Source organism: Zonotrichia leucophrys, chromosome 28, assembly GCF_028769735.1.
Source record: "Zonotrichia leucophrys gambelii isolate GWCS_2022_RI chromosome 28, RI_Zleu_2.0, whole genome shotgun sequence".
Classification (NCBI taxonomy): Eukaryota; Metazoa; Chordata; class Aves; order Passeriformes; family Passerellidae; genus Zonotrichia; species Zonotrichia leucophrys.
Window position 1 is genome coordinate 5,659,437 of NC_088197.1, and position 20,673 is coordinate 5,680,109.

The 20,673-nt window shown below is 55.2% G+C and overlaps 1 protein-coding gene across 2 annotated transcripts; it reads right to left on the minus strand.

Moving 5' to 3' along the window:
* Nucleotides 1-1,568: 1,568 nt before the first annotated feature.
* COMP (cartilage oligomeric matrix protein) lies at nt 1,569-20,396 on the minus strand. 2 transcript variants are annotated; one of them, XM_064734251.1, is made up of 20 exons: nt 20,169-20,396; nt 16,751-16,834; nt 15,622-15,710; nt 15,201-15,252; nt 14,016-14,188; nt 12,361-12,498; nt 11,641-11,718; nt 11,077-11,244; nt 9,899-10,003; nt 9,667-9,774; nt 9,157-9,316; nt 6,396-6,514; nt 6,099-6,151; nt 4,906-5,099; nt 3,404-3,582; nt 3,199-3,247; nt 2,838-3,034; nt 2,559-2,731; nt 2,285-2,424; nt 1,569-2,128 (listed from the first exon to the last, which is right to left on the minus strand). In XM_064734251.1, exons 1-20 carry the CDS (start codon nt 20,233-20,235, stop codon nt 2,082-2,084), a joined length of 2,373 nt encoding a protein of 790 aa, XP_064590321.1. In that variant the 5' UTR covers nt 20,236-20,396; the 3' UTR covers nt 1,569-2,081. The 2 variants fall into 2 exon arrangements, with proteins under 2 accessions (XP_064590321.1, XP_064590322.1); XM_064734252.1 differs by lacking the exon at nt 16,751-16,834.
* Nucleotides 20,397-20,673: the final 277 nt, after the last annotated feature.

The window sequence follows — 20,673 nt, forward strand, 5'->3', positions numbered from 1 at the left end:
CAACGGCGCCCCCGTCACTGTGATGGCAATGTGAAAGCGCAGGTAGCCTTTGTTACGTGTGTCTGTCCTTTTTACAAAACAACCAGGAAAAAGAAAAAAAAACCCAAAAAAACCTCCCTCCCTCTTAGAATTAAACTTTGTAGTGTTCCTGTTCTTTGTATTTTGAGTTGCATCTTATTTATACGGCGCAGTGTAGGCATGGATTGCATGTCGGTTTTCTATGCGGGCACCACGACATTCTGACTGTGTATTATAAATCATTTTTACCTTTTTAAACAGGGAAAAAAAAAAACCAACAAAACAAAACAAAAAAAAAAATAACAACAACACAACAGAATCATTGTGTGGAATTTCTATACTGCAGAGCCAAACACTACATGGAGTCCTCTCTTGGTTTGTGTTATTTATTTTCCGAGGCGGTTGGGGCGGGCGGGGGGCGGGCGGAGCCGTGTGTGCGTTGTAGTGGCTGTTTTGGCCTAGGTATGTGGCTCTTGTCTTCAGGAGTGGTATAACTAAAAATTGAGAGACCTGGGGGAATGAGAGAATCCTGGGAAAAAGGTGTGGATCCTGTGGGGGGAGAATGGGGGAAAAAGGGAAGAATCCCTGGAAAAAGGGAGAGAATCCTGTGGGGAAAAGGGAGAGAATCCCGTGGAAAAAAGGGAGAGAATCCATGGAAAAAGGGAGAGAATCCTGTGGAAAAAAGGGAGAGAATCCATGGAAAAAGGGAGAGAATCCATGGAAAAAAGGGAGAGAATCCATGGAAAAAAGGGAGAGAATCCTGGGGGAAAAAGGGAGAGAATCCATGGAAAAAAGGGAGAGAATCCTGGGGGAAAAAGGGAGAGAATCCATGGAAAAAAGGGAGAGAATCCATGGAAAAAGGGAGAGAATCCATGGAAAAAGGGAGAGAATCCTGGGGGGAAAAAGGGAGAGAATCCATGGAAAAAGGGAGAGAATCCTGGGGGAAAAAGGGAGAGAATCCATGGAAAAAGGGAGAGAATCCATGGAAAAAGGGAGAGAATCCTGTGGGAAAAAGGGAGAGAATCCTGGGGGAAAAAGGGAGAGAATCCATGGAAAAAAGGGAGAGAATCCATGGAAAAAGGGAGAGAATCCTGGGGGAAAAGGGAGAGAATCCATGGAAAAAAGGGAGAGAATCCATGGAAAAAGGGAGAGAATCCTGGGGAAAAAAGGGAGAGAATCCATGGAAAAAAGGGAGAGAATCCTGTGGAAAAAAGGGAGAGAATCCTGGGGGAAAATTTGAGAGAATCCTGTGGAAAAAAGGGGGAGAATCCTGGGGGAAAAGGGAGAGAATCCTGGGGGAAAAAGGGAGAGAATCCCATGGAAAAAAGGGAGAGAATCCCGTGGAAAAAAGGGAGAAGCTTCAGTTGTTGTTCCAGCAAGAGCCAGGCAGGGCAGGGCTGAGGAGAGGGAGGCCCTTGAGGAAAAGGCGCCTCCGTGCATTGGCATTCCCAAGAAAATTCCCAGTCCAGCCCAGGCCTCTCAGCCCTGGGGGTTCCTCCCTTCCACATCTGCAAGGGAAAAGCTTCAGAAGAGTGGAGAGAACACAGGCATGACCAAGGAGAAATCCAGAATTTATTATCCAGCATTCCAAGTGTTTATTTTCCAACATTCCAGAACAAAGATACTCTCCTTAAAGTGCTTTTTCATTTATTAAAATGAGCAACTTGTACCGAGGCTGCTCCACACGTCCCTTCCCTCTCAGACTCGCGCTGAATTTGCTCTGCAGCAGCTCTTGGAAAGGAAAACAACATTCTCACTGGGGAGCCTTGGAGCGGGGAGGAGATTCCCGGGAATCGCCCGCGCCAAAGGAGCTCCAACCACGGCAGCGGCCGCAGGAGCTCCCGGCACGGCCCTGCCCGGGCTCGCAGCAGCTCCGGCTGCTCTGGGCACACTCCCTGTGCCACCTCTGCCCTTGCCGGGGACTCGTGGGCCGTTCTGGGGTTTGCTGGTGGGGCGGGGGGCGCTGGGGGCGGCTGGGAGGCGCTGGCAGCTCTTGGGGCGCGGGGCCAGAGCGGGAGCGGGCGCTGAGCACGGGCTGGGGCGGAGGCGCCGCGGGGATCGGATCAGTCCTGCTGGAACCGGAACGTCTCGTAGTCCTCGGGGATGGTGTCTGAGGGTCACGGAGGTTAAACAGAGATCAGGGGCAGGAACAGCAGGGAAACACCCGCGGGTCCCGTTTGCTGCCCCGGCCCGTGGTCCCGTGGCTGTGCAGGTGGCCAGGGCTGGAAAAGGGAGCAGAACTCCCAGGCCGCCTTTCCCAACTCACCGTTGCAGCGGTAGCGGAGGTTGGACCAGATGATGTTCTCCTGGGAGAAGCAGAAGACCCCGAGGCGCCCCCCTCTCATGGTGGTGTCCAGGACCACGCCGGTGTCGGCCACGACCTCGGGGCCCTCATAGAACCGAGCCCTGGATGGAGGGGAGCGAGGCGGGAATGGCAGGAGCTGCTCCATCCCAGCACAGGGCCCTGCCCACGGCTGAGCTCCTTCCAGAACGTTCCAGGGCCGATTTCCCTGCTGGGGACGGTCCTGCCCCGCGCTCACCTGATGTAGCCGACCTGGGGCCGGTGCTGCAGGAACCAGCGGTACGAGGTCTTGTCCTTCCAGCCCGAGTTCCTGGGGTCCTTCCAGAGCAGCTTCACCTGGTCCGTGGTGTCTCCCGTGTGCCACAGGGAATTCCGCAGGTACTCCCCAGGGCCCGTTTTGGATTTCACTGCCTGGGACAGAGGAGAGCCCGCTCAAGGCGTGCACAGAGGATTCCACACAGCTGCTGAGCCCGAGGCAAAACTGCAGCAGGGAATTCCTCCTGCGGGGCTCCTGTACCTTCAGCTGAATGCCAGGCTCTGCCACTGCCCGGAAGGGGTTGGCCTGCCAGTAGGTCTGCTCCATCTGCTTCCACATCACCACGTAGAAGCTGGAGCTGTCCTGGTAGCCAAAGATGAACCCGGCGTAGTCGTCGTCCGTGGCCGTGTTGACGTGGAAGGTGCCCTCGAAGTCCACCCCGTTGAAGGCTGTGTACCCTGTCAGGGCCGCAGAACAGAGCCAGGACTCAGCTGGAGGTGGATTTTGCCAGGGGGAATCTGAGCTCTGTGCGCTACAGGAAACGGGAGGGAGTCACGGAGCAGCGGCTGATCAAAGCTGCAGCGAGTGATGATTTCCCAAAGGGAGAAGGGAAATTCCTCACCTACAGCCAGGCCCGGGTCGCTGTTCATGGTCTGGACAATCTCCATGCCCTGAGAAAGAGGAATGGGGACTCTTTAGTGCAGCTCCAGACACACCAAACTCCCTCTTGTGCTGCCCCAGGGCTGTCACGGGGATTTGGGCGCTGCAGAACCACGGAGCCCTTGAGGCAAAGCCCCCAGGACTGTTCCCAGCCGGGCTCCCCCCACCTGGTTGAGGACGATCCAGTTGGGGTCAATCTGAGCGTCCCCCTCGGGGTCCAGCACCACGGTCTGGAAGGCCCTGAAGTCGGTGAGCGTCACCTCGGCGTTCTCGGGGCACACGTCGATCCTGTCGATCACCATGTCCCTGTCGAAGTCGTCCTCGCACAGGTTCCCCACGCCGTCCCCTGGGCACGAGGAGGAGGAGGAGGAGGAGGAAGGAGCCTGGAGCAGCAGCTCCTGCCCTGGCTTTGCTCAGCCTCGGGCAGCACCAGGGGCACTGAGGGCACCGAGGGCCTGGGGCACCCCGAGGAGCTGCAGAGAAACCTGGAGGCTTCTCCTGCTGGCAGGGAAACCCCTGAAAGGGCAGACACTGCTGGGGGAGAGAACCTGACCCCAAACATGGCCCCAAACCTGCCCCAAACATGGCCCCAAACCTGATCCCAAACATGGCCCAACCTGGCCCCAAACCTGACCCCAAACCTGACCCCAAACATGGCCCCAAACCTGACCCCAAACATGGCCCCAAACATGGCCCCAAACATGGCCCCAAACCTGATCCCAAACATGGCCCCAAACCTGACCCCAAACATGGCCCCAAACCTGGCCCCAAACCTGGCCCCAAACCTGATCCCAAACATGGCCCCAAACCTGATCCCAAACCTGTCCCCAAACCTGTCCCCAAACCTGGCCCCAAACATGGCCCCAAACCTGATCCCAAACATGGCCCCAAACCTGATCCCAAACATGGCCCCAAACCTGATCCCAAACCTGACCCCAAACATGGCCCCAAACCTGACCCCAAACATGGCCCCAAACCTGACCCCAAACCTGAACCCAAACCTGATCCTAAACCTGACCCCAAACCTGATCCCAACATGGCCCCAAACCTGATTCCAAACATGGCCCCAAACCTGATCCTAAACCTGACCCCAAACCTGACCCCAAACATGGCCCCAAACCTGACCCCAAACATGGCCCCAAACCTGATTCCAAATGTGGCCCCAAACCTGATCCCAAACATGGCCCCAAACATGTCCCCAAACCTGTCCCCAAACCTGATCCCAAACATGGCCCCAAACCTGTCCCCAAACCTGATCCCAAACATGGCCCCAAACCTGATTCCAAATGTGGCCCAAACCTGATCCCAAACATGGCCCCAAACATGGCCCCAAACCTGACCCCAAACATGGCCCCAAACCTGACCCCAAACCTGGCCCCAAACCTGGCCCCAAACATGGCCCCAAACCTGATCCCAAACATGGCCCCAAACCTGATCCCAAACATGGCCCCAAACCTGGCCCCAAACATGGCCCCAAACCTGATCCCAAACCTGACCCCAAACCTGACCCCAAACCTGTCCCCAAACCTGACCCAGTGCTGGCACTGTGGGCACTGCAGTGTCCCAGGCCTGGCACGAGTCAGTGCCAACAAAACCCAAATTCCTGTGGCTTCCAGAGCCGGGGGTGACCCCAGGGAGCCCCCAAAGGACCCATCCCTCCATCCCTCACCATCCGAGTCCTCCTGGCCGGGGTTGGGCACCAGCCTGCAGTTGTCGGGGCCGGGGGGTCTGAAGTCGGGGATGCCATCGTCATCATCATCCTCATCACACTCATCCCCCAGCCCGTCCCCGTCCGTGTCCACCTGGGAGCTGTTGGGCACCGTGGGGCAGTTGTCCCGCGAGTCCTGGTGCCCGTCGCCGTCACTGGGGGAGAGGGGACAGGGACAGGACAGGGACAGGACAGGGACAGGACAGGGACAGAGACAGGGACAGGGACAGGACAGGGACAGGGACAGAGACAGGGACAGGACAGGACAGGGACAGGGACAGGGACAGGACAGGGACAGGGACAGGGACAGGGACAGAGACAGGGACAGGGACAGGACAGGGACAGGGACAGGACAGGACAGGGACAGGACAGGGACAGGACAGGGACAGGACAGGGACAGGACAGGGACAGGGACAGAGACAGGGACAGGGACAGGGACAGAAACAAGGACACGTCACCCACGGCCTCCAGCACGGGGAGCGCCCCCGGGGCTGGGGCTGCAGCTGCACCCGGGATTTCAGCCTTGGAGGGCACCCCAGGGATGGCTCAGGAACGGTGGAGGGTCCACCAGAACTGGCTCCATGTTTCAGAAGGCTGATTTATTATTTTATTATATTCTATGTTTTGCATTTCATAATATAGTCATTATATCATATCATGTCATATTGTATCATATCATACATGCTACACTAAAACTACACTAAAGAAAGAGAAAGGAGACATCAGAAGGCTGGAAAAGAATGAATAATCAAATCTTGTGACTGACCAGGGAGTCTGACACAGCTGGCTGTGATTGGCCATTAATTAACAATAATCCACGTGGAACCAATCAAAGCTGCGCCTGTTGGTGAGCAACCTCCAGAGCACATTCTAAGCCATCAGATAATTGTTGTTCACATTTCTTTTCTGAGGCTTCTCTGGAGAAAAATCCCAGTGAAAGGATTTTCATAAAGTATGTCAGTGACATTCCTGCTGGAAATGGAGCTCTGGGATCTGCTTCCTTCCAGTGGTCACTTTCTGTGAGGTTTTAAGAAAATTTCACCTCTAAACCATTTTTTATAGGCTAAGGCCAAGCCAGGTTTTCACAGCCTTTTGGTCCCTTCATTCCCATGATTTCATGCAAATAAACAGAATTTTTAATTTCTGCAGCTCACCTGTCCTGGTTGGTGTCACAGACATCTCCCACCAGATCGTGGTCAGTGTCTTTCTAGAGAAATAAAGGAAGAATAATTTAAATTTCCCAGAGGAAAAGGCAAGGAAGAGAACAGAGAGCTGCCAACAGCTGTGGGATTTTTTGGGGGGATCCTGAGGAATTCCAGCAGTGGGGCAGGGCAGGAAGGGAGAGCCCAGAGCGCCAAATTCCCTGATCTTTGCTGCGGAGGGGATTTCCTTCTGTGGCACAGCCGGGACCGTGCCCTGGCACGGGTGGGTGCCAGGAGGGGCTCGGGCACCTGGTCGGGGTTGCTGAGGGTGGGGCAGCTGTCACAGGCGTCCCCCACGCCGTCGCCGTCGCCGTCCCTCTGGTCAGGGTTGGGCACTCTCCTGCAGTTGTCCAGGCTGTTCCTGATCCCTGCAAGACAGGCGAGAGCCAGCAGTTCAGGGCTGGGGTGGTGTTTGCTGCCATTCCTGGCTGCTGGGAGCAGCTCAGTCCCCAAAGCCCAGGGGACTCCCCCAGCCTCGAGCCAGGAGCTGCTGCCAGCTCGGATATTCCCAAATTCTCCCCTAAAATGCAGCACAAGGCAGCCAGGACGAGGCTGGCTGTGACTGTGTGTCACTGTCACATTTTCTGAAAAATCCCTTCGCCAGGATTTCCTCTCCTGGGAAGCTGAGAAGCCTCAGAGAAAAACGAAAACAATTCTTAGCTCATTTGCCTTTCTTGTGTTTTGCTGCTTTGGAATGTGTTTGGAGATTGTTTGATTGGTTTAATGCAAATTGTTTTAACGTAATGACCAATCAGGGTCAGGCTGTGTTGGGACTCTGGAGGGAGTTATGAGTTTTTGTTATCATTCTTGTTAAGCCTTCTGGCTCTATCTTTTCTCTATTCTATTATTTAGTACAGCATCTTCATATTTTAATTCTTAATTATTTAATTATTTTATTAAAATCTTAATAAAATAATATATAAAATAATAAATGAGCCTTCTAAGAACATGGACTCAGATTCATCATTCCTCCCTTCCACGGGGGACCCTGAAGAAACCACAATAAAAATGAAAATAAACCCAAGGCTGAGGGCAGCACCAGAGGCAGAGCTGGGGGACACGGGGACAGCCCTGTGTGTCCCCAGGGCTGAGCTGGGGGACACAGGGACAGCCCTGTGTGTGCCCAGGCTGAGCTCAGGGACACGGGGACAGCCCTGTGTGTCCCCAGGCTGAGCTCAGGGACACGGGGACAGCCCTGTGTGTCCCCAGGCCGAGCTCAGGGACACGGGGACAGCCCTGTGTGTCCCCAGGCTGAGCTGGGGGACACGGGGACAGCCCTGTGTGTCCCCAGGCCGAGCTCAGGGACACGGGGACAGCCCTGTGTGTGCCCAGGCTGAGCTGGGGGACACGGGGACAGCCCTGTGTGTCCCCAGGCCGAGCTCAGGGACACGGGGACAGCCCTGTGTGTCCCCAGGCCGAGCTGGGGGACACGGGACAGCCCTGTGTGTGCCCAGGCTGAGCTGGGGGACACGGGGACAGCCCTGTGTGTGCTCAGGCCGAGCTGGGGGACACGGGGCCAGCCCTGTGTGTCCCAGGCTGAGCTCAGGGACAGGGGACAGCCCTGTGTGTCCCCAGGCCGAGCTGGGGGACACAGGGACAGCCCTGTGTGTCCCCAGGGCTGAGCTCAGGGACATGGGGACAGCCCTGTGTGTGCCCAGGCCGAGCTGGGGACACAGGGACAGCCCTGTGTGTCCCCAGGCTGAGCTGGGGACAGGGGACAGCCCTGTGTGTGCCCAGGCCGAGCTCAGGGACACGGGGACAGCCCTGTGTGTCCCCAGGCTGAGCTGGGGGACACGGGGCCAGCCCTGTGTGTGCCCAGGCTGAGCTGGGGGACACAGGGACAGCCCTGTGTGTCCCAGGCTGAGCTGGGGGACACGGGGACAGCCCTGTGTGTCCCCAGGCTGAGCTGGGGGACACGGGGACAGCCCTGTGTGTCCCCAGGCTGAGCTCAGGGACACGGGGACAGCCCTGTGTGTCCCCAGGCCGAGCTCAGGGACATGGGGACAGCCCTGTGTGTCCCCAGGCTGAGCTCAGGGACACGGGGACAGCCCTGTGTGTCCCCAGGCGAGCTCAGGGACACGGGGACAAGCCCTGTGTGTGCCCAGGCCGAGCTGGGGGACACAGGACAGCCTGTGTGTCCCCAGGCTGAGCTGGGGGACACGGGGCCAGCCTGTGTGTGCCCAGCTGAGCTCACGGACACGGGGACAGCCTGTGTGTCCCCAGGCTGAGCTGGGGGACACGGGGGCAGCCCTGTGTGTGCCAGGCTGAGCTCAGGGACACGGGGACAGCCCTGTGTGTGCCCAGGCTGAGCTGGGGGACACGGGGACAGCCCTGTGTGTCCCCAGGGCTGAGCTCAGGGACATGGGGACAGCCCTGTGTGTCCCCAGGCTGAGCTGGGGGACACGGGGACAGCCCTGTGTGTCCCAGGCCGAGCTGGGGGACACGGGGACAGCCCTGTGTGTCCCCAAGCCGAGCTCAGGGACACGGGGACAGCCCTGTGTGTGCCCAGGCTGAGCTGGGGGATGCGGGGACAGCCCTGTGTGTCCCCAAGCCGAGCTCAGGGACAGGGGGACAGCCCTGTGTGTCCCCAGGGCTGAGCTCAGGGACACGGGGACAGCCCTGTGTGTCCCCAGGCTGAGCTCAGGGACACGGGGACAGCCCTGTGTGTCCCCAGGCTGAGCTCAGGGACACGGGGCCAGCCCTGTGTGTGCCCAGGGCTGAGCTCAGGGACACGGGGACAGCCCTGTGTGTCCCCAGGCTGAGCTGGGGGACACGGGGACAGCCCTGTGTGTCCCCAGGCTGAGCTCAGGGACACAGGGACAGCCCTGTGTGTCCCCAGGCTGAGCTGGGGGACACGGGGACAGCCCTGTGTGTCCAGGCTGAGCTCAGGGACACGGGGACAGCCCTGTGTGTCCCCAGGCCGAGCTGGGGGACACGGGGACAGCCCTGTGTGTCCCCAGGCCAAGCTGGAGGACACAAACGGGCCCAGCCCGGGCCAGCCGCCTCTCACCGTCCCCATCCATGTCGTCGTCGCACTCGTCGCCTTTGCCGTCGCCGTCGATGTCCCTCTGGTCGTTGTTCTTCACCTGCCGGCAGTTGTCACACGCGTCCCCAAAGTTGTCCTTGTCGGCGTTGCGCTGGTCCGCGTTCCTGGTGTACACACAGTTGTCCTGCGGGGAAGGGGACGGGCTGGGGACACCGCGGCCTCCGGGCCGTGCCCAGCAGGGCTCACACCGACCTCGGGGTGTCAGCCTGGGCTGGGGGCCTCAGAGACCCCCGGGCGAGGCCACACCGGGACCCCTGAACTCTGCCGGGACCCCTGAACTCCGCTGGGACCCCTCAATTCCACTGGGAACCCTCAATTCACACTGAGACCTCTAAATTCACACTCTGGGATCCCTAAATTCCCACTGGGACCTCAGAATTCAAACTGGGAGCCCTGAATTCCCACCGGGACTCCTAAATTCACGTTGGAATCTCTAAATCCCCACCGGGAGCCCCGGGCCAGCCGAGCCCGCACCTCGGCGTTGGGGATCCCGTCCCCGTCCGCGTCGTCGTCGCAGGCGTCGCCGATGCCGTCCCGGTCCGCGTCCTCCTGGCCCGAGTTGGGCACGGTCACGCAGTTGTCCTGCAGGACAGACAGACAGACAGACAGACGGACACGGGGGTGTGGGACTGCACCCGGCCCGAGCCCCGCGGGTCCCAGCAGCCTGGGGGGGATTTGGGGTGAAATCCCCGCATTTCCCCCTCACCTTGCGGCAATTCTTGTCGGAGCAGCGCTGCTTCTCGTCGGGGACGCCGTCGATGTCCGTGTCCTTGCCGCACACGTAGCCGTTCCCTGCCCAGCCCACGAGGCACTGCGAGGGACACACACACAGAGTCAGCCCCCAAATCCCGGGATTTACCCGAGACACGGCACGGAACGGATCCGGGATGGGAAACCCTACGGGGAAACATTGCTGGGGTTCCAGCAGCTCGGATCTGCTCCCTGCGCTGCTGGGACGTGAGGAGGAGCAGCACAAACTGAGCAGAACCCGGCCCTGAGGGGCAGAACCCGGCCCTGAGGAGCAGAACCCGGCCCTGAGGGGCAGAACCCGGCCCTGAGGGGCAGAACCCGGCCCTGAGGGGCAGCACAACTCGGCCCTGAGGGGCAGAACCCGGCCCTGAGGAGCAGAACCCGGCCCTGAGGGGCAGAACCCGGCTCTGAGGAGCAGAACCCGGCCCTGAGGAGCAGAACCCGGCCCTGAGGAGCAGAACCCGGCCCTGAGGGCAGAACTCGGCCCTGAGGAGCAGCAGAACCCGGCCCTGAGGAGCAGAACCCGGCCCTGAGGGGCAGCACAACTCGGCCCTGAGGCCGCCGATCCCCGATCCCGATCCCTGGATCCTCCCTGCTCAGCCCCAGGGAATTCCGCACCCGACAGGATGGCAGCGCTTCAGGGAAAAACAAAACCCCAAAAGCGGGAGGGAGCAGCCCAGGGAGGAGCTCAGGGATGAGCAGGGATGGTTCGGGAAGGGCGATCTCCAGGAGAGGGCAGTGGCAGACCCGGGAGAGGAGCGAGGGACGAGGGAACGAGGAGCGAGGAGACCGAGAGAATTTGGGATCACACCGGACCCCAATCCCAGGGAGTCTGGGATCAGAACCGACCCCAATTGCTCGGGGATTGCACCAGACCCAAATCCCGGGGCGGGGGTCGGACCAGACCCCAACCAGTCTCGGCAGAGACAGGGAGCAGTCCCCATGTGCAGGAGGGTCAGACCAGACCCCAAACTCAGGAGGGTGGGACCCGACCCAGACCCCAAACTCAGGAGGGTGGGACCCGACCCCACTCTCGATAGGGTGGGACCAGACCCCAATCTCCATAGGGTGGCACCACAGCCCAGTCTCCATAGGGTGCCCCACAGCGGTGCCAGGCTGGCGGCCGTGCCGCACCTGGCAGGACAGCGAGCCGTCCCTCTCCACGATGCACTCGGCTTTCTCGTGGCACGGGCTGATCTCGCCGTTGGGGCAGCGCCGGGCCCCGGTCGCCGTCGGGCTCCGGCAGCCGCTGATCTGATCCCCCACAAAGCCCGGCTTGCAGGCCCCGCACTTGTAGGATCCCTGCGGGGGAACGGGAGCAGGAGCTCAGCGGGAATCCCGGGGATCCCTGCTCGGGATTCGCTTTTAAAGCCGAGCCCCGGGACACCTGCCCTGCCCCGGGTCTGGCCTGGGGCACTGCCAGGGGTCCAGGGGTGGGCACAGGGAGTTCCATCCCATCCCTCCCCACCCTCCCAGGCAGGAATCCCTCCCCAGTATCCCACCCAGATCTCCCTTTTCCCAGTTTAAACCCATTCCCTGTGTGCTGTCCCTCCATCCCTGTCCCCAGTCCCTCCCCAGCTCTCCTGGAGCCCCTTCAGGCCCTGCAGGGGCTCTGAGCTCTCCCTGGATCCTTCTCCTCTCCAGCTCTCCCAGGCTGGCTCCAGCCCCGGGATCCTCCCCGCATCCCCGAGGATTTACCCGAGTGTTGATGCAGATGGAGTTGGGGACACAATTGGTGGCAGCTCCAGTCTCACACTCGTTGATGTCGGTGCACACCTGCCCAGGGGGAACAGGACCCACCTTCACATTCACCCCAGGGGGAACAGGACCCATGACGAGCCCCAAATTCCCAGAGCCACAGGTGGCCCCTAAAAACCCCAATCAGCCCAGGCTGTTGGGATTTTTGATGTGCCTCGAGCTGTCAGAAAAGCCGGGAGGGGGTGGCAGCAGCTGCAGGAACTTTTCTGTGTCCCAGCAGGAAGGATTCCCATTCCCACTCCCACTCCCGTTCCCAGGATGCCCCCACAGCCCCACAGGTGCCAGGGTGCTCTGCCCAGCCCCAGGTTGGCACAGGGGCGGTGGCTCTGGGGCCCAGGTGCCAGCACATCCTGGGCACTCCCCTCTCCCTGCATTCCCACCAATACACGGAATTGTGGAACCCCAAACAATTTGGGTTGGGAGGGACCTTTAAGCACCCCTTCCCCACCCCAGGGACACCTTCCACCATCCCAGGCGGCTCCAGGCTGGCCTGGGACCCTTCCAGGGATGGCAATTCCCTGGCAGCCCCTGCCCACCCTCCCTTCCATCAGCCAGGAGTCCCTCCCATCCCCAGGAACCATCACCCCGAGCTTCCCTCCTGCTCCTTCACGCTCCCAGCCGCAGAGGGGAGGGAAGTGCACGGAACATTCCAGGCCTCACCTGCTTGTTGGCCCTGGCAAAGGCCAGTCCCACCCCCTCCAGCAGCTGCCCCGTGAAGCCGGGCGGGCAGGGGTCGCAGCGGAAGCCGGGGCTGGTGTTAATGCACTGCACTTTCGGGAAGCAGGGGTTGGCATTGCACTGAAACAACACACGCGGTGCCCAGGGCGGTGCCAGGGGGCAGCTCCAGCCCTGGGGCACCGCCAGCTCTCGGGGTTTTGGTTGGAAGGAAGATAAAAGGGCCCAGAGTTCCTCAGCCCGGTGTGCCCTGGGTGCAACAGAACAGAGCCAAAGCCACTCTGAGCTCTGACTCTGCTCAGGTGACACCGGGAGCTGCTCTGGCTTCACCTTCTCCCTCCTGGCATCCTCAGGGCACTGCACAGTTCCCACCCCGGCTCTCAAACACAACTCGAGTTGTTTGTTCGCCACTCTTTCTTTCCAAAATTGTTCCGAATGCTTTGCTTCCTCCAACACTTCATTACTTTCCCTGCATTTTATGCTCTGTGCTGGCAAATGCATCACAGGAATACAGAGCATGATTTTCCCACATTTTGGGCTGACAATCCCCAAATCTCCCATGGAGCCTTCAGCAGGTTTTTAAACTGAAATGCAATTGAGGCTGTGCAAGAGTGGGAAAATCAAGTTCATGGCTTGGGAAGCACAGAGCTCAGGAGCCCCACAAAACAATCCACGGATGAGCAGAGCTTTGCACACACACAGAGCTTAAAACTGGTGGAATGCCACATTTCCTAAAAGAAGAGAAAATTTCCTAAAAATAATACGCAGTATCTGCCCAGCCAGGTTTGATTTAAGGGCAGAGACAAAGCCCTGTGGTTGAGATTTGCTGTTTCAAGGATTATCTGGGAACTGTTTGATCCCATCCCACACCTAATAAATCTTATCTGCACAGCTCCTCCGCCAAGGAGGCGGCTCTGGCGCTCCAAACTCCCCTCCCTGTGTGGCACAAACCTCGGGATTTGTTTTGTTGGGAGAAATCCTGACTGGGCTGGCCCTAAAGCCTCCCTGGGGAGGGCCAGGCACAGAATTTCAGAGCTGCAGGAATTCCAGTGTGTGCCAGGCACGGAACTGCAGCTCCTGCAGGGATTCCAACGTGTGCCATGTACAGAACTGCAGCTCCTGCAGGAATTCCAGTGTGTGCCAGGCACGGAACTGCAGCTCCTGCAGGAATTCCAATGTGTGCCGGGCACAGAATTCCAGTGCCTGCAGGAATTGCAGCTCCTGCATGGATCCCAGCATGTGCCAGGCACAGAACTGCAGCTCCTGCAGGGATTGCAGCTCCTGCAGGAATTCCAGCATGTGCCATGTACGGAACTGCAGTTCCTGCAGGAATCCCAATGTGTGCCAAGCACAGAACTGCAGCTCCTTCAGGGATTCCAGTGCGTGCCAGGCACGGAACTGCATCTCCTGCATCTCCCGCAGTCTCTCTGTGCCCGGGGCAGCCCCTTGGCCGTGCTGCCGTTCCCGTGCCGGTGTTACCCCGCTGGTGCCCGGTGCTGTTACCCCACTGATGCCCGGTGTTACCCCGCTGGTGCCCGGTGCGTTACCCCACTGATGCCCGGTGTGTTACCCCGCCGGTGCCCGGTGTGTTACCCCGCCGGTGCCCGGTGCTGTTACCCCGCCGGTGCCCGGTGCCGTACCTCGTTGATGTCGGAGCAGTGGGTGCCGTTGCCGCTGTAGCCCGCCGGGCAGGGCCCGCAGCGGAAGCCGGTGCCGCTCTCGGTGCAGGGCACGCCCGGGAAGCACGGGTTGGGCACGCAGCGCTTGAACTGGGTCACGGTGACCACGGGGCCGGTCACCTCCGGCCGCATGCCTGGGGACAGCGCGGGGTGAGGGCGGCGCCCGGGGCCACCGGGACTGCCTGGGCTGTGCCAGAGCCACCGGGACAACCTGGGCTGTGCCAGAGCCACCAGGACAACCTGGGGTGTCCCGGAGCCACCACTGGGTGTCCCAGAGCCACCACGGGGTGTCCCAGAGCCACCAGGACAACCTGGGGTGTCCCAGAGCCACCAGCTCAGCTCTGTGGTGTCCCAGAGCCACCATTGGGTGTCCTAAAGCCACCATGGGGTGTCCCAAAGCCACCAGTACAGTTCTGGGGTGTCCCAGAGCCACCATTGGGTGTCCCAGAGCCACCAGTACAGTTCTGGGGTGTCCCAGAGCCACCACTGGGTGTCCCAGAGCCACCAGGACAACCTGGGGTGTCCCAGAGCCACCATTGGGTGTCCTAAAGCCACCATTGGGTGTCCCAGAGCCACCAGTACAGTTCTGGGGTGTCCCAAAGCCACCAGCTCAGCTCTGGGGTGTCCCAAAGCCACCATTGGGTGTCCTAAAGCCACCATGGGGTGTCCCAAAGCCACCAGTACAGTTCTGGGGTGTCCCAGGGCCACCAGCCCAGCTCAGAGGCAGAGGGGCAGAAGCAAAGGCTGGGGGTGAAGAGTGTGAGGACCAGGAGAAACTGTGATGAGGACTGAGTGTGATGAGCAGGAATAACCAACTGTGGTGACCAGGACTGTGACCACCAGGACTGACTGTGGTGACCAGGACTGACTGGGATCACCAGGACTGACTGGGATCATCGGGACTGACTGGGATCACCAGGGCTGACTAACTGTACTGAGCAGGACTAACTGTGATATCCAGGCCTAACTGTGGTGACCAGGACTGACTGGGATTTGCTCCTGGCTGGCAGCAGAGGGCACAGAGGGCACAGCGGGCACAGAGGGCATGCCCAGCTCAGGGCACAGCGGGCACAGCGGGCACAGCGGGCACAGAGGGCACAGAGGGCACAGCGGGCACACCCAGCTCAGGGCACGCCCCGCACTCACCGCAGGCGTCGCACTCCATGACCGTGTTCTTCAGGAACGTGATCTCCTTGATCTGCAGGGGAAAAAATCAATCAATCAAAAATAAATAAATAAATAAATAAATACTACTACTACTATTACTACTACTACCACTACTACTACTACTACTACTAATAATAATAATAAATGAAACCTTTTCTGAAGGTTTTTCTCACCTTGAAGATTTCCCCACCCTGAAGGTTTTTTCAGCCGGAATTCTTTCCCAACTCAAAGGTTTTTCTCCACCTTGAAGTTTCCCCCAGCCTGAGAGTTTTTCCCAATTATCTCCCAATGACAAACCAGCTCTGGGCTCTGCTCTGCAGCAATGATCTGCTCACTCTGCACAGGGAGCAGAGAATTCCCAGACCTCGGGAAATCAGGAAATCAGGAATTTTCCACCCACCTGCTGCTTCAACAAATCCCGAACTTCCAGCAGCACCCGGTTGGTTTCCCTCATTTCTTGCAGCATTTCTGGCCCGACTTCTCCTCCTCCTAAAAAAACCCCAAAATTGTTGGGAAAATCCCAGAATATCCCAGGTTTATAATCCAGGCTGATTATAAACCTGGGAAGGTTTCTATTCATATATATTATATGAATACATATATATTTATTGAATGTATTTATATGAAATACATTAATATATATGAATATATGAATATATGAATATATGAATATATGAATATATGAGAGTGTATTTAGATATTTATATGAATATATCCATATGAAAATATAATCTATATGGAAATATAGTGTATATTCATATATTGTTGTATGAATGATAATGATATGAATAATATTTAATTATTACTCACATAATATTTTATATTGCATTCATTGTAATAATGTGAATAATAATTATAGGAATAATATTTTAATTATTATGCCTATAATATTTTATGTTACATGAATAACAATTAATATAATATAATATATATAATATATTATATATATTATATTATATTATATATATTATATATTTCATATATAATATATTATATTATATATACTATATAATTACTGTATTATATTCTGTATATATTATGGAATGTAATAACTATATGGATAACATTCATATATTATTATATGAATAATTTAACATTCAGCCTCCCAGGTTCATTCCCGGGAATTCTCTCCCCTTTCCCATGGAATTCCTGGGAATTCTCTCTCCTTTCCCAGGTTCATTCCCGGGAATTCTCTCCCCTTTCCCAGGTTCATTCCCGGGAATTCTGCCCCTTTCCAGGTTCATTCCCGGGAATTCTCTCTCCTTTCCCATGGAATTCCCGGGAATTCTCTCCCCTTTCCCAGGTTCATTCCCGGGAATTCTCTCTCCTTTCCCAGGTTCATTCCCGGGAATTCTCTCTCCTTTCCCATGGAATTCCCAGGAATTCTCTCTCCTTTCCCATGGAATTCCCGGGAATTCTCTCCCATTTCCCATGGAATTCCCAGGAATTCTCTCTCCTTTCCCAGGTTCATTCCCAGGAATTCTCTCTCGTTTCCCAGGTTCATTCCCGGGAATTCCGTCCCCTCTCACCTGCTCCCAGCGCATTCCCGGGAATGCCGCGGCTCAGGGCGGGCTCCCGGCGGGCGGCGGCGCTGGGGAAGGGCCGGCTGGGATCTTGGGGACACAAAGGACAGGGGGGGCTCAGCCGGGGGAAAAAACGGGAATGGGGCGGGGGGTCAGGAGCAGCTCCAGGGGAAATTGGGAATTCTGGAGGTCAGGATGAGCTCCAGGGGAAAATCTGGAATTCTGGAGGGTCAGGATCCTCTCCAGGGGAAAATCTGGAATTCTGGAGGTCAGGATGAGCTCCAGAGGAAACTGGGAATGGTGGAAGGTCAGGAGCAGCTCCAGGGAAAATCAGGGATGCTGGAGGTTCAGGATGAGCTCCAGGGGAAAATCTGGAATTCTGGAGGGTCAGGATGAGCTCCAGGGGAAACCAGGAATGGTGGAAGGTCAGGAGCAGCTCCAGAGGAAAATCAGGAATTCTGGAGGGTCAGGATCCTCTCCAGGGAAAACTGGGAATGCTGCAGGATCAGGATAAACTCCAGAGAAAATCAGGAATTCTGGAGGATCAGGATCCTCTCCAGAGAAAATCGGGAATTCTGCAGGATCAGGATCCTCTCCAGGGGAAATTGGGAATCCTGGAGGATCAGGATGAACTCCAGAGAAAATCGGGAATTCTGCAGGATCAGGATCCTCTCCAGGGGAAATTGAGAATTTGCAGGGTTGGGATCCTCTCCAAGGGAAATTGGGAATCCTGCAGGATCAGGATGAAATCCAGGGGAAATTTGGAATCCTGGAGGATCAGGATGAACTCCAGAAGAAAATCGGGAATTCTGCAGGATCAGGACGAGCTCCCGAGCTCAGCCAGGGATGGGATCCCCGCTGTTCCCTCCCGTTGGGATTTGGGGTCTGCAGGGTTTTCCCCTTTGGGATGGGCACAAATCTGGGATGTGCCCACGGGAGGGATGGACGGAGCTGGTGCTGCCGGGATCGGGGATTTCAGGGATAATTTGGGAGTGAGAACACAACTGGGCACAGAGTTGGGCTCAGGGATTCTCCCAAAATCCCAGCGCCAAATTCCTCGCTGGCCATGAGGATGCACAACCTCATTGCTCTGGGTTTTTCCTAGAGTTTCTCATTTTATTCTTAGAATTTCTCCATTTTTCTCTCTAATTTCTCAAATTTCCCTAGAATTTATCATTTTCCCCCCATAGCGTCTCAATTTTTTCTATAATTTCCCTTTTTTCCCCCATTTCTCCATTTCCCCCCACAATTTCTCAATTTTCCTATAATCTATCATTTTCCCCCATAATTTCTCAATTTTTCTATAATTTATCTGTTTTCCCCCTATAATTTCTCAATTTCCCCCCTATAATTTATTTATTCCTCTAATTTCTCCATTCCCCCATCATTTCTCTAATTTTTTCCCCATCATTTCTCTCTTTTTTCCCCAGATTTGCCAATCCCCTAACAGAAACCACCCCATACCTACAGCAAAGAGAAACCCAGGAATAAATCCCACAAAACCCTCTGTGTGTCCAGGGGGAAAATCAGCTGGAATTTGGGCTCTGCCTGAGCAGGGAGAATTTCCCAGCACTGATTCATCAAAATTCCTCATTTCCACAAGACAAACAAACCCAAAAACCTCGTGGATCTTCCCCAGAAAAAATAAAAAAATCGGTGAATATTTGTGAGGCCTCCAGTAAATTTTGGATTGGGAATAATTTGGATTGCCAGAAATCCTCCTGGAGCTGAGAATTCCCCAAAAGTGGAATTGGAGCATTCCTGGAGGGCAGGAAATCCAAGGATGTGCTGTGGGATGGGGATCATTGATTTCCTGTATTTTCCTTAAATAAAACTTTCATTAAATTATTTATTTCCTGTGTTTTCCTTAAATAAAGTTTCACCCCTGAGAAGGAAAATTGAGTAAAAAATCCCAGGGAGCATCATTTACACAAAATTTTCCTACAAAATCCCCCTCAACATTTTCAGGCCCCAGCTGAAAAATCCTCCCTCTTTATCCTTTCCACCCCTCAGCATTTTCAGAGCAGCCTAAAAAACCCTCAAAAAATCAGAATTGAGCTGGGATTAAAGTAGAGTTAAAGTGGAATTAAAGCAAAGTTAAAGCAGAGTTAAATCAGGGTTAAAGTGGAGTTAAGGCAGAGTTAAAGCAGAATGAAATCAGAGTTAAATGAGGATTAAATCAGAATGAAATCAGCATGAAAATCAGAGTTAAAGCAGAGTTAAATCAGGATTAAATCCAACTTAAATCAGAATGAAATCAGAGTTAAAGCAGATTTAAATCAGAATGAAGTCAGGGTTAAATCAGGCTTAAATCAGGATTAAGGCAGAGTTAAATCAGAATGAAATCAGAGTTAAATTGGAGTTAAAGCAGAGTTAAAACAGGATTAAATCTGAGTTAAATCAGAATGAAATCAGATTTGAATGAAATCAGAGTTAAAGCAGAGCCAAAGCAGAGTTAAAGCAGAATGAAATCACAGTTAAATCAGAGTTAGAGTTAAATCAGAGCTAAAGCAGAGTTAAAGCAGAATGAAGTCAAAGTAGAGTTAAAGAAGAGTTGAATCCGAGTTAAAGCAAAGTTAAATCAGGATTAAATCACAGTTAAATCAGAGTTAAATCAGAATGAAATCAGAGCTAAAGCAGAGTTAAAGTGGAGTTAAAGCAGAGTTAAATCTGAGTTAAAGCAGAGTTAAAGCAGAATAAAATCAGAGCTGAAGGAGAGTGAAATCAGAATGAAATCAGAGTTAAATGTGGAGTAAATCAGAGTTAAATCAGAATGAAATCAGCTTTAAATCGGTGTCAAAGAAGAGTTGAAGCAGAGTTAAATCTGAGTTAAACCATCACTAACCCATCACTAACCCACGGTTAACCCATCACTAACCCATGGTTAACCCACGGTTAACCCATCACTAACCCACGGTTAACCCATCACTAACCCATGGTTAAACCATCACTAAACCATCACTAACCCATCACTAACCCACGGTTAACCCATCACTAACCCATCACTAACCCATGGTTAACCCATCGCTAACCCACGGTTAACCCATCGCTAACCCATCACTAACCCATCACTAACCCATGGTTAACCCATCGCTAACCCACGGTTAAACCATCACTAACCCATCACTAACCCACGGTTAACCCATCACTAACCCATGGTTAAACCATCACTAACCCATCACTAACCCACGGTTAACCCATCGCTAACCCACGGTTAACCCATCACTAACCCACGGTTAACCCATCGCTAACCCATCACTAACCCATCACTAACCCATCGCTAACCCATCACTAACCCACGGTTAACCCATCACTAACCCATCACTAACCCATCGCTAACCCATCGCTAACCCATCACTAACCCATCGCTAACCCATCGCTAACCCATCACTAACCCACGGTTAACCCATCGCTCAGCGCTCACCGATCCGTCGCTGTTGGCCGCAGCAGCCGGGCCAGCCGAGCAGCAGCAGCAGCAGCGCCGGGACCATCGCGGGGCCGGGCGGGGGCGGCTCTGCCGCGCTGCGCACGCGGGGCCGCAATTTATGGCCGTCTGTCCGTCCGTCCGTCTGTCCGTGCGTCTGTCTGTCCGTCCGTGTGTCCGCCCGGCCCCCGCCCGCGTCACCGCCGCCGCCGCCGCGCCAGCGGCACAGCAAACACAGACAGCGGCGCGCAAATCGCTTTTTTGGCCTTTCTGCTTTTTTTTTTTTTTTTGGTGTTAAAATAGGCAGGGAAAAAAAAAAATACTGGAAGAGAAAATTGGAAGAAAATTCCCCGGTTTTTTTTTTGGTGTTAAAATAGGGAAGAAAAAAAAAACTGGAAGAAAATACCAGTGGTTTTTGGGGTGGTTTTTTTGTTCTTTTTTTTTTTTTCTTTTTTTTTTTTTTTTTTTTTTTTGTTTTTTTTTTTTTTTTTTTTTGCTAAAATAT

Bases quoted from the DNA above. Each gene is read 5' to 3' on its own strand.
- COMP (XM_064734251.1), bottom strand. From the start codon at position 20,235: ATGGTCCCGGCGCTGCTGCTGCTGCTGCTCGGCTGGCCCGGCTGCTGC. The intron at 11,245-11,640 runs GTAAATCCTCGG...GTTCCCCCGCAG, and splicing joins CCATCTGCATCAACACTCGG to GGATCCTACAAGTGCGGGGC. The intron at 9,775-9,898 runs GTGAGGGGGAAA...TCTGTCCTGCAG, and splicing joins CCGACAAGAATTGCCGCAAG to GACAACTGCGTGACCGTGCC.